General features: G+C 43.1%; 1 protein-coding gene across 7 annotated transcripts in view; it reads right to left on the reverse strand.

The window, feature by feature from the left end:
• Positions 1-12,025, reverse strand: part of RFFL (ring finger and FYVE like domain containing E3 ubiquitin protein ligase) — a 367,730-nt gene that overhangs the window by 119,447 nt on the left and 236,258 nt on the right. For all 7 annotated transcript variants that reach the window (XM_086954726.1, XM_086954722.1, XM_086954727.1 and 4 more), the window contains one exon: positions 4,686-5,087. In XM_086954726.1, the coding sequence (XP_086810852.1) occupies positions 4,686-5,087 (402 nt within the window). The remainder of the gene's footprint in view (positions 1-4,685; positions 5,088-12,025) is intronic.

The following is a 12,025-nucleotide window of genomic DNA, read 5'->3' on the forward strand; positions in this document are numbered from 1 at the left end:
TGGATGGCTGAACTGTTTTCGGATGATGACAGTGATTTCATGTTGGAAGCTGTAGCTACCTATTTTGCATATTCATTCAACCATGAGTGACTTTGAAGACTTCCATCATTATGGCACGTGACTTTTTAGTAATTCTGAATGGTGCCTTTTTTCAATACGAACATTCGATTTTTTCATATGTTCTAGGCCTATTAACAGAGTAGGCCTTAAATTAGAATTTTTATTTTGTGTGGCCACTATAGGCATTCATACATAAATTTTGTTTTTGAATTTTACATACATTTGCATACATTTAGCTTGGCTCAATATCATTGAACTCTGCTTTCATGTCTTGCCTCTCATAGAGTATTGGCTTATATTTTTCGTTTTTAACCGTCCTCGGATCATTGGGGGGGTGTCATATGGTTACTACGTTTCTATATATTGTGTTAAGTTAGCATGTGCTTATTAAATGTTTAAACGCCATATTTTCTTTCTGCTTCGGTTTACACACGACACCTAATTGTTATTGTAGCTTTAAACCTAGACGAAAGATGTGATTTATTTGAGAATAATATGTTATTGCCCTGGTATCAGTCGTGCTTGGTACACTTGGTACAACTGTCTGCACACTGAGAACTGCACACTCTAAGAATAACCTAACACAAGGTTGCTGAAGGCCTGATCCTCGCACCACGTTAGTCATAACACAAATAATGTTGCTGCCAACATTGGGCTCTACGTGGGTTTAAGATAGAGTTACAGGGAATGAAACAACACACTTGATGCTTCGCATGCTGAGAGCTGGTAGCGGTTGATGTGATCTCCTCCTACTGAGAATTAGAGGTATGGGTCCGCCCTTCTAAGAACCCAGATGAGACCTTCTTAGATATAATATAATATGCTAATTAGGGTGTGCGAAATATAGGTGATACATATTCTATAGATTTTTGCATCATAACATGCTATCACCTTTTGCTTATTATGGATTAGTGACTATGCTGCTAACTCTGATTTTTATAATATGTATGTTGATATTATACAAGATACTACGTTTGAGAATGTTGCATTGAAAAATAAACATTTCAAACTTGCACGTGTGTTCTCTGCCTCCCAGTTTCGGTTTGGAATGATTATATAACGAATAAGTGTTCATGTGTTCCACGATACCTGAGGTATTCTAAGTTCATGTTCTGGATTGTCTAAGTCATTGGTAAGTTATTACTGCCAATGAGACACTGTAGCTAGCTTGGTAAGGGGATTTCTGAAACAAAGGTGAGTTTTGGGTCACCCTAACTCACCCAGGTTCTAGATCTCTGTGCACAGTTCTGTGGGAGAACGGAAACCCTGCTACAATGCTATTAAATTTTATTGCGTCAATAGTATGGTAGGTTTAATACGTTTTGTCATAAATCACTGTATTCGATGACGGTGAATGCCCAACTGACTATGCCATCATTCATGTTTATAAAATGGCAGTGCAAGATAGTGCAGATCTTTACTTATCTTGCCACATAGTCATTAATGGGACAAAACAATTGTTTACGTAATGTTGTGGTACCTGTACTAGAACTGACAGCTTCACGCATAAGGAAAACACGAATACTAAAAAAGAAAGTGCTCAACGTAGTTATTTTTTTTGCAGCTATTCTTGAAGCTCTATGGTCTTAGTTAATGTCGGCCAAGCCGCAAAATAATCTCAGTGTGACGCAGAAAATTTGGAATGTGTGCAATCTCAGCCAGTGCATGACACGTCATTTAAAGTAATTAAGTCAGCATATAACTTTATATTTTCATACATGAAGCACAGCAGCAGAGCCCGGCACTCAATATGTCACTGGCGCTAAAGGCTTACTTCTGTCACACACATGGGAGAAGCGAAGAAGGCATGAGTAGGGTGGGTTAAAGTAGGGGGTAAAGGAGGAGCGGGTGAGTGAGCAGAGGGGAAGAGCAGCTCACGATGGAAATAGAAACACAGGGGCTGGGGATGGACTCACACAGGGGCGTGGGGGGGGAATATAGAGCATAGGGTGAGGGAGAAGCGTTCTAGAGGGGGGGGGAATATAGAGCATAGGGTGAGGGAGAAGCGTTCTAGAGAGTCAGCAGCAGGCAGAGGTGATAGCAACACTGGGAGCGGGGAGAACACAGAGCCTGGGGGAGAAGTACATGAGAGAACAAGTAACCCGAGACTAGAACATGGTTCAACAATGATCTAAAGACCATGAAATCCAGGTGCAAGCACTTGGAAAGAAGATGGCGTAAATTCTATGCCCCCAATTGTAAGTCTGATTACAAGGCCGCCCTTAATATGTACCACCTGGCCTGCAAGGCGTCAAAAGCCTCCTTTGTTTCGAACACCATTATCAACTCACTGAACCGTCCGCGAGCATTATTCTCTATGGTTAAGAAGCTGGCAGGATCCAACACCTCACCTTTGCCACCCGCCCTTGACGAGACTCAGTGTAACAATATTGCAAATTTCTTTATCAATAAGGTTGAGACTATGTACAGAACATTAACGATCTCCACTCCCGTTAACACCAAGAGTCTCTTGTCCGGTACGACCTGCGCGAGCCACCTACCCCTAACAGCGAAGATCTCTACATGGTTTCCTTTTGACAACAAATCTTTTTTAGACTGCCTAGCCAGGGTAGAATCCGGCTCTCCTCGAGACCCCTTACCTGTTAAAATCCTGCAACAGCTTTAACCAGATGTCCGTGGAATTCTTAAAGAACTTCTAAACTCTTCTTTACGAGAGTCTTTCGTTCCTCTGGACTAGAAGCGTGCTATGGTGGTCCCCTTGCTAAAAAAGTCCAGAGCCACAAGCGTACCGAAAATTAGTTAACAACCTCCCAGATCCTACGGTAGTCCTACCTAGCAAATGGGAGGTGGAACTAGGGGACAAAGAAGACTCGGACTGGATGGATGCATTGGCATCGGCCAGAGAGGCGGCGATCCCGTCTCGTTTGAAATTAATACAGCTCAAAGTCCTGCATCGTGTATATTACTCCCGCACCATGATACACAAACTGGGGCACGCACCCGATTCACTATGCTTTTTTCTCTTCCAATTTCTCATCTACTATCCGGTCATCTGCGTACGGAGTTCCCCAGGGGTCCACTTTACGTTACTCCACTCAAGGCGATTATGTAACACCCAGTTTTAAACTAACCAGAATGGGTGGCCGTTCCTTTTCATGTCTTGGGCCTAGACTCTGGAATTCCCACCCAAGTTCTATGAAACACGAATCTACTTACCTCAGGTTTCGCCGAGATCTCAAGACCTGGCTTTTCTCTCTGTGATTAGCTCCCCGTTTATTCAGTCTGCAGTAGTGGACATGCCTGCGCCGGGAAACCCTGTCAAGGGTAGCTGTGCGCATTACAAATTTAATTGAATGATAATAATAATAGAATGCAGCCTGCCCTCCATCTGCTGCTGCTAATTAAATACAGATGGCACCCCGCCACGCTGCTGTTCGCTCACGAGCTCCCTAGGCCAGGGGAGAGAGAAGGCAGGACATGCACCCGCCTTTGGCCAATTGTGTGCTGTCTTTCTTAGAAAGACGCACACAACGGCCAATAGCAGGGTATGAAAAAAAAAAAAGCACACATACAAGTATGTGTTCAGAGTTTAAGGTCCTTACTAAAAGCCTCACAGAGCAGCGCATGCGTGCTGGCTCAGGCGAGTTTAAAAGTGAGTTCGCTTATGGGTCAAACATAAAAAAAGCCAATGGGATTCAAAATAATTTGTTTAAAAAAGGGTAATATTTGGTTCGACATGAATGGCTGAATATACCCCTGACAAAAGGTGCATTTTCCCAGTAGGACTCAGAAATCCGCAATCTGGGTGATAATGCTTGCTGTCAAGCAGGCTGTCAGATTTGTCAGAGTATGCTGATGGTCGCATTGTAGCTAGAAAATCATGGGATCAACTTGTTTCAAGGGAAAAGTTAGCAGATAGTAATCCAAGAGAAAGGGCATGATAGAACATTAGGTAGATGTTGGTGTTTAAACAGGACAGGCGACTAACAGGCTGAACGTGATCAGTAAATGAATTACTTATTTTAGACACCATCTTGAAGGAATTAAGAAAGAGCCACTAGGGTAGCTGGAGGGTCAGCATTTCGTTAAGCCACTGGGAAAAGCTACCAAAATTAGTTGTAAGCTGAATTCAGTAATAGCTTCTTACGTAGATTGAGTAGGTTGGACTTTAAGAGGCAGCTTAAAGGATTTAGCTGGATGAGAGAGTTTGGAAAATGTGCTTATTTGAGAGTAGCAAAACTATCACAACTCGCAGTAGCAATAGAAGAGTAAGCAGCTGTTGCTTCCTCAGTGCAGCCCAGCAGCGGTACTAAGGAGAAGGCACCAGTAATTGACGAAGTCAGCAAGTATAGCAACACAGAACTGAAGGATCACTGAAGCATGGGAAAAAATAAACCATTGTTATTCCATTTTTTAAATAAGTGCTGCCATGAATTGGCTTCTGCAGTTTATTTCTCAGGTTATGAGAGTCATATTTGTTAATCTATGTGTTAGTCTTGGTGTAGAGGACAGCTAGCATTTTGTATCATTTGAGAAGTCAATACATTGAAGGGAAAAAATTTGATAACTGCTAAACAGAAACTCAAAATATCTCTACTTGCTTAGTATCATATTGCTAATTGTGCACAATACTGAAAATCAAATATCACCTACACAGTAGTTACCTGCGTTTGTTCTGTCCTGTCGCTGGAGGGAAGTATCTCAGAATCTGATAAAGACGAAAGACTTCCTGCAAACCTCCTATCAACCGGGGTCTGTGTTGGAAGGGTGTTCTCCTCTGAAATGCCTGGGTTAAGTAAGGTAGAGGAAGTCCGTGGGTCTCCCGCCGCAAGAGGCTGCTGGTTCAACACCAGATCAACTAAGTCCGCCTTCTCACGACACAGCTCAGTTGAAACATCATGCAGGGTCAAGTAGTCCCGAAGATCCTTCACTTTCATCTTCATCAATTCCACTCGCAAAAAGGTCGTTGTTCGGAAGCGCCTGCAGAGGCCGCACAGCCGGGGACCACCAACGGGCTGGGTGGAGCATGAATTGCAGAAGTTCTTCCCACAATCAATGCAGCTGTGCTGTTAAGAGAAATTAATACAAATATAAAGGTTTATAAAAGTCTGGTATTATCTTAATCACCATATATCTGAAAAACAGCACCCATAGATGGCTAAGACAGGAGACAAACAGTGATTCAATCATCCTATTCTGCTCTTTAATCCCAAAGTCTACAAAACGAAACCAACTCTACAAAGTGCAAATGTCTTGTATTCTTATACACGACAGAATGATTTTCGTTTGTCAGCGTAAAGTAACTGGAATTCATTAAAAACATTTTGCTTGTCCCTTAACATCTATGGGCATCTATGGAACTTATACTCCTCTATGCCAGAAAGTCTGTGAAGTGCCCAAATCACCATGCATTAGTCAACAAACTTTTTGGAAACAGAATCAAAATAGCAGGTCATAGAAGCCATTCTATACAACAACCAACAATCGATGTGGCTCAGGGGAAACTGTACAGAGGAGGTAGTCATGGAGGCTACGTTCTTTTGCTGCTCCATGATGGAAGTACAGGCACGCAGGAGAACAAATAGTTGCCATGCTAAGAAGCCTGGTTTATATATTGGCGGTACCCATACTCCTTCACAACAGAGATGGAGCATACTTACCGCCCATATAATGTGGTCCATTTGCCAAATGTATATGTGGGCGGATCATAGATTTTATGAAGTCGACTACTCCATCTCCTCCTTGGCCATCTCCGATGGGCCATCTGAGAATTAGCTATATGTCTGCCTGCCCAAATTAGAAGGATGGACATATAGCTATTTTTTTTTTTACTGCCCATTGGGCAGTAGTAACCAAAAATACACCCCTCGCCATGGGAGATACCGCTTATGACGTGGGGGGCATTTCTTTTTTCCAAAACGAAAATCCAACTTCTGAACAGGGCAGGTGAGGAATGTGTAGTTAGATAGAGTCTCTACCAGAAAAGATGTTACGGAAGGTAAATAACTTGTTCATCTGATAGAAACTTCTAACCACAGATTCCCCACCATCTGAATAGATACCAAAGCAGTACCTCCTAGGTGATGGGTCAGTGGAATGATTCAGACCAAGCAATCTTGTAGAATAGATCAGGCAAACTGCCCATCCCGCTGAACTTGGCTGTCTAGGTAGTAGTACCTTGTGAACGTGTGGAGGAATGCCCACCTACCAGCCTGATACATGTCAAAGACTGGTAACGTGCTAGCTCCCTGGTACAAGCCTTTATTCTGGTCAAGTGAACACGTAAACCCTCTGAGGACTGCTTTTTGGCCAGTCCATAGAATCCATCTTGAAATAATCCTTTTGTGTTCCAGGCCTTTGTGTGTTCCAGAAAACCAAACAGGTAGCTGATCGTCCTGTCTAAATTGCCAATTTCACTCTATGTAAAAACTAAAGGCCCTATTAGGATCGAGACTATGTAATCGTTACTTCTCCTTTGAAGGATGAGGTGCATAAAAAGTTGACAGGGTGATGGATTTCCCTGCGTTAAAGGGAGTGACTACCTTGGTCAGGAATGCTGCCTTTATTCAAAGGACTACTTTGTCCAGGAAAAAAGGAAATTCATTGTGGAAAAGAAGTCAATGCCTGAAGTTCACTCACTCTCATGGTAGACATAACTAAGAGGAACACCATTTTAAGCGTAAGTAATCATAAAAGACAACTGTGCATAGGCTCAAAGGGCAAGCACATCCGGTAGGTCAAGACAAGTTTAAGATTCCACTGTGGTATTTTAAAAGGAGTAGATGGGAACATATGGCGCAGCCCCTTCAAGAAACACATCACAACAAGTGATCTTAAGAGGATAAGTAACTTTTAACTGAGGCCACAGCCAGGCTTTTCTGGGTCAATGATAAACAAAACAATAATATATCAGACAGGGAAGCCTGTAGGGATTGGAAGTGACAAGAAGAAAACCAAATAACAAACTTCTTCCAGCATCCTCCATAAACAGTCTTTGTAGAAGGGTGTTTAGCTACTAGAATAACACCAACTGCATCGAGAAGAAGATCAAATTCCAGCAACTGTGGTTGATCAATCTCCACGCAAGAGGTGTACATTGTGTAGACTCCGGTGTAGTACCATTCTATGCTGCTACGACAGGCGATCTTCCAAAAGAGGTAGCCGGATTGCAGAAAGGAATATGCTACTTACCAGTATGCATCTGTTCTTGGTATGGAGGGCTGCAGAGTGGTACATTATGAACAGATCGCCATCTGGTGTTGGGCTCGGATGATTGCACTTGTTTTTCTCTTGGAGAGTCTTTTGTAGACTGGCGACTCCTCCTTTGGTTGCTAGTGCGCATGGGCATCGGCTCCATCCTTAGATTGCTTTGCCATAGTAGGGTTAGATGGAGTAGTATGATAGAATACAGATAGAAATGCCCATGTAAGTGTATCTAAATAAGATAGTGTTGGAACAGACACAGGTTTCCGGGGAGGCTGGGAGGGCATGTACCACTCTGCAGCCCTCTATGCCAAGTACAGATGCATACTGGTAAGTAGCATATTCCGTTCGAGGCATATGGGCTGCAGATGGTACATTATGAATAGACTATACAGCAGTTATCTCCCTAGCGGTGGTCCCCCGTGTCTGTTGCAACAGTCTGAAATAAAACTTTAATACAGCTTGTCCCACTCTAGCTTGTTGTGTTGTCTGCACATCTACACAGTAGTGTTTTGTGAAGGTATGCGGCGTAACCCAGGTAGCTGCTTTGCATATGTCATATAGTGGAATGTTTCCTAAGAATGCCATAGATGCTCCTAGTTTACGTGTAGAGTGAGCTCTAGGAGGAACAGTTAATGTTCTATTTGCTTTTAAGTATCATATTTGAATACATTTTACAATCCACCTGGCAATGCCTGCTTTAGAGATGGGATTGCCCTTATGTGTAGGAGAAAACGCTACAAATAGCTGTTTTGTTTTTCTGAAAGTTTGTGTTCTTTCTATGTAGTACAATATTGCCCTTCTGACATCTAATGTATGTAGGGCCCTTTCTGCTACCATCTGTGGTTTTGGAAAGAAGACCGGTAGTTCCACTGACTGATTGATGTGGAATGCTGAAATTACTTTTGGCAAGAATTTTGGGTTTGTTCTAAGAACCACTTTATTTTGGTGTAACTGCATAAATGGTTCTTGTATTGTAAACGCCTGCAATTCACTTACTCTTCTGAGTGAAGTGATAGCTATGAGAAAGGCCACCTTCCATGTGAGGAATTGTATTTCACACCTATGCAAAGGTTCAAAGGGTGGTCCCATTAGTCTGGTAAGTACTATGTTGATATTCCAGACTGGGGAAGGTGGTAGTCTTGGTGGAATGACTCTCCTGAGGCCTGGTACTTTAAACAGGGAAAGATGTTGTCTGTTTTGTAGGTACGCCGCTATAGCTGCGAGATGAACTCTAATAGAGGTGTATGCTAGGTTACATTGCTGCAAGTGTAGTAAATGGCAAATAATCTGTTTAGTGAATGCGTCCAGAGGATTGATGTTATTACTGTTACAGTATACAGCAAACCTTTTCCATTTTGCTGCATAGCATGCTCTGGTGGTAGGACGTCTTGCTTGTTTAATGATTTCCATACAGTCTGGAGGTAAATCTACGTATCCAAATTCTATGACCTCAGGAGCCAGATTGCTAGGTTCAATTGTTTGGTATCTGGGTGCATTATTTCTCCATGGTTCTGTGTAAGGTGCATGGGTAATAATCTCAGCTTTTGATGTGGGACCTATGAGAGTTGCAGTAGCGTGGTGAACCACAGCTGTCTTGCCCACGTGGGTGCTACTAGTATCATTATCATTGAATGTTGCTGCAGTTTCCGAACCACTAATGGAATTAGCGGGAGAGGGGGAAAAGCGTAAGCAAATTTGTTGGACCAATTTATCCATAGCGCATTGCCCTGGGACCGGTGGTGTGGGTACCTGGATGCGAAGTTTTGGCATTTTGCGTTCTGATGAGTGGCAAAGAGATCTATCTCTGGTTTCCCCCATCTTTGGAAGAATGGCTGCAGTATTTGGTCGTGCAGTTCCCATTTGTGTACTTGTTCTGACTCTCTGCTTAGGATGTCTGCTATCTGATTCTGAACTCCTGGTAGGTGTTCGGCTAATAGATAGATCTTTTGAGGAATGGCCTCTCTCCAAATGTCCTGTGCTAGTCTGGATAGTTGGAGAGAGTGTGTCCCCCCTGTTTTTGAATATAATACATTGCAGTCATGTTGTCTGTTCTGATCAGGACTGCCTTGTTGGGTATTTGCATTTGGAAAGCTTTTAATGCTAGAAAAAGTGCTAGTAGTTCCAAATAATTGATGTGCAGTCTTTTTTGCTGTACACTCCATTTTCCCTGCACTGTGTATTTGTCCATATGTGCTCCCCATCCGGTGAGCGATGCGTCCGCTGTCAGTATCACTTGTGGAATCGGTTCTAGGAACGACCGTCCCTTGGAAATGTTTGTTGTGTTCCACCACTTCAGAGAGCGATGTGTGCGGTCGTCTACCAACACCAGATCTGTAATCTGACCTTGAGCCTGATTCCACTGTGTTGCTAGACACTCTTGCAGTGGACGCATTTGTAGTCTGGCATGTGGTATAAGCAGTATGCAGGAGGACATTATGCCTAACAGCTGCATGAACACTCGAGCTGGTAGTGAGTGTTGTGGTTGAAATTTTTGGATCAGCGTGATCATTGTTTGGATCCTGATTGTATTGGGGTATGCTTTGGCTCTTTCTGTGTCTATAGTAGCCCCTAGGTATTGTTGAATCTTGTTTGGTTGTAGGTGGGATTTTTTGCAGTTCACCGTAAACCCTAGCTGGTGCAGCAATTGAATGGTCTTCTGTGTGTTGTGAAGACATTCTTCTTGTGACTTGGCCTTTATTAGGCAATCGTCCAAGTAAGGGAAGACATGTATTTGTTGTCTTCTTAGGTGTGCTGCAACTACTGCTAGGCATTTTGTGAACACCCTTGGTGTCGTTGTGACTCCAAACGGAAGGACTTTGAACTGATAATGTTGTCCTTCTATTACAGTATTTTCTGTGGACTTTGTGAATTGGGATGTGAAAGTAAGCGTCTTATAGATCCACTGTAGAAAGAAAGTCCCCTTTCTTCAGTAAAGGAAGTACCTGTTGGAGCGTGACCATGTGGAAATGTTCCGAGTTTATGTATGCATTGAGAGGTCTGAGGTCTAAGATTGGCCTTAGAGACCCGTCTTTTTTGGGGATTAGGAAGTATAGAGAGTATACTCCTGTCCCTTGCTGATGTTTTGGAACCTTCTCTACGGCATGCTTTTGTAACAGTGATAGTACTTCTTGTTTTAACAATGTCAGATGGTCTTGACTCATTGGACGCTGTCTGGGGGGCATGTTTGGTGGGGTAGCTGTGAGTTCTAGGCAATAACCATGTTGGATAATTTGTCTCACCCACTTGTCTGATGTGATGTTTTCCCAGACAGGTAGGAACTGTGATAGACGTCCCTCGACCGGTGTTATGTGGTCTGGGGGGAGTTGTATTAAGTCACTGTTTTGGGGTTGGGGAGCTGCAGTTGTTATTATTTCCGCGACCTCTACCCTTGTTGTTGTTACCTCTGTAACTGCCTCTTGAATTACCTCTGGGTGATGTTGGTGTAAAAGAGGTAGATTGCTGACTTGTGCCTGTATTTTTTGAGCCCCCTCTATAGGTGGATCTACGAAAGGAACCCCTTTCAGTTGGCTGTTGTAATGCTCCCATTGACTTAGCCGTTTCTGTGTCCTTTTTCATCTTTTCTAAAGTGTCATCTGTACCTGAGCCGAAAAGTGTTTTTTGATCAAAAGGTTGGTTCAATAAAGATGTTTGTACTTCTTGTTTGAACCCTGAGACCCTAAGCCATGCATGTCTTCTTAGCATGATACTGGTGTTGATGGATCTTGCTGCTTTGTCTGCCGCGTCTAAGGCGCACTTAATGGAAGTGTTGGTTATTATCTTTCCTTCCTGTATAAGCTGATCTTCCCTTTTTTGATGTTCCTTAGGAAGATGTGTGATGAGTTTTTCTAACTCATCATAATGCGCCCTATCATAGCGTGCAAGTAGCGCTTGCGTATTAGCTATGCGCCAGCTGTTTGCTGCTTGGGATGCTACTCTTTTGCCTGGTGCATCTATTAACTTGGACTCCTTATCTGGAGATGGGGCTTCTCCTGTAGATAATGAGTTAGCTCTTTTACGAGCGTTTGTAACTACAAGCGAGTCCAGAGGTACTTGTCCTTTGATAAATATTGGGTCCTTTGGGGCTGCCTTATATTTTTTATCAATTCTTGGATTTAACACCCTAGCCCTCACTGGGTCTTTGAATATATCTGCTGTGTGACTGAGAAGACCCTTCAGCATAGGTAGAGTGCCTGATGTTCTTTGTGCAGCAGGTAGTGTTTCTAATAGGAAATCCTCTATTTGAGGTTCTGTATGTAGATCTACCTTATGGTATTTGCTGCCCTATTAATCAACTGCACAAAAACTGTGTTATCATCAGGTGGTGAAGGTTTTGAGGGGTATAACTCTGGGTCGTTGTCATCATCTGACCCTGCATCATAATTCTCCCATGGGTCTTCCTCATCTGGGATAGTGTCGTCATCCCCATGAGGTTCTCCCTCCCCTGTATCACTGTCTTCATCTGTTTGAGGTGTAGATGGTCTTGGTGTAGAAGGTGGAGGAATAGCTGGCATAGTGTGAGGAATAGGAGAAGAGGGTGTGACTCTAGGTCGAGGAGAAGGAGGAGGAGTTGTATTCGTCCCCATTGTTCTCTTTTTGGGAGGAAGAGCTTTGTCATCTAGCTGTTCATTCTTCCTTTTATTCTGTGATTTTGTCACTACTTTGCCAGTTTTCGGATCGATAAACAAAGTATTTTGTTTTGGATCTATTTGCTGCTCCTGTGTCGGTACCGAAGTTCTTGGTTCCCAAAGGTGCCTTTGCTTCTGACCGACAATGTTCTGTGTTTTCGGCACCGAGGATC

Source organism: Lissotriton vulgaris, chromosome 2_1 (assembly GCF_964263255.1).
Source record: "Lissotriton vulgaris chromosome 2_1, aLisVul1.2, whole genome shotgun sequence".
Taxonomy (NCBI): domain Eukaryota; kingdom Metazoa; phylum Chordata; class Amphibia; order Caudata; family Salamandridae; genus Lissotriton; species Lissotriton vulgaris.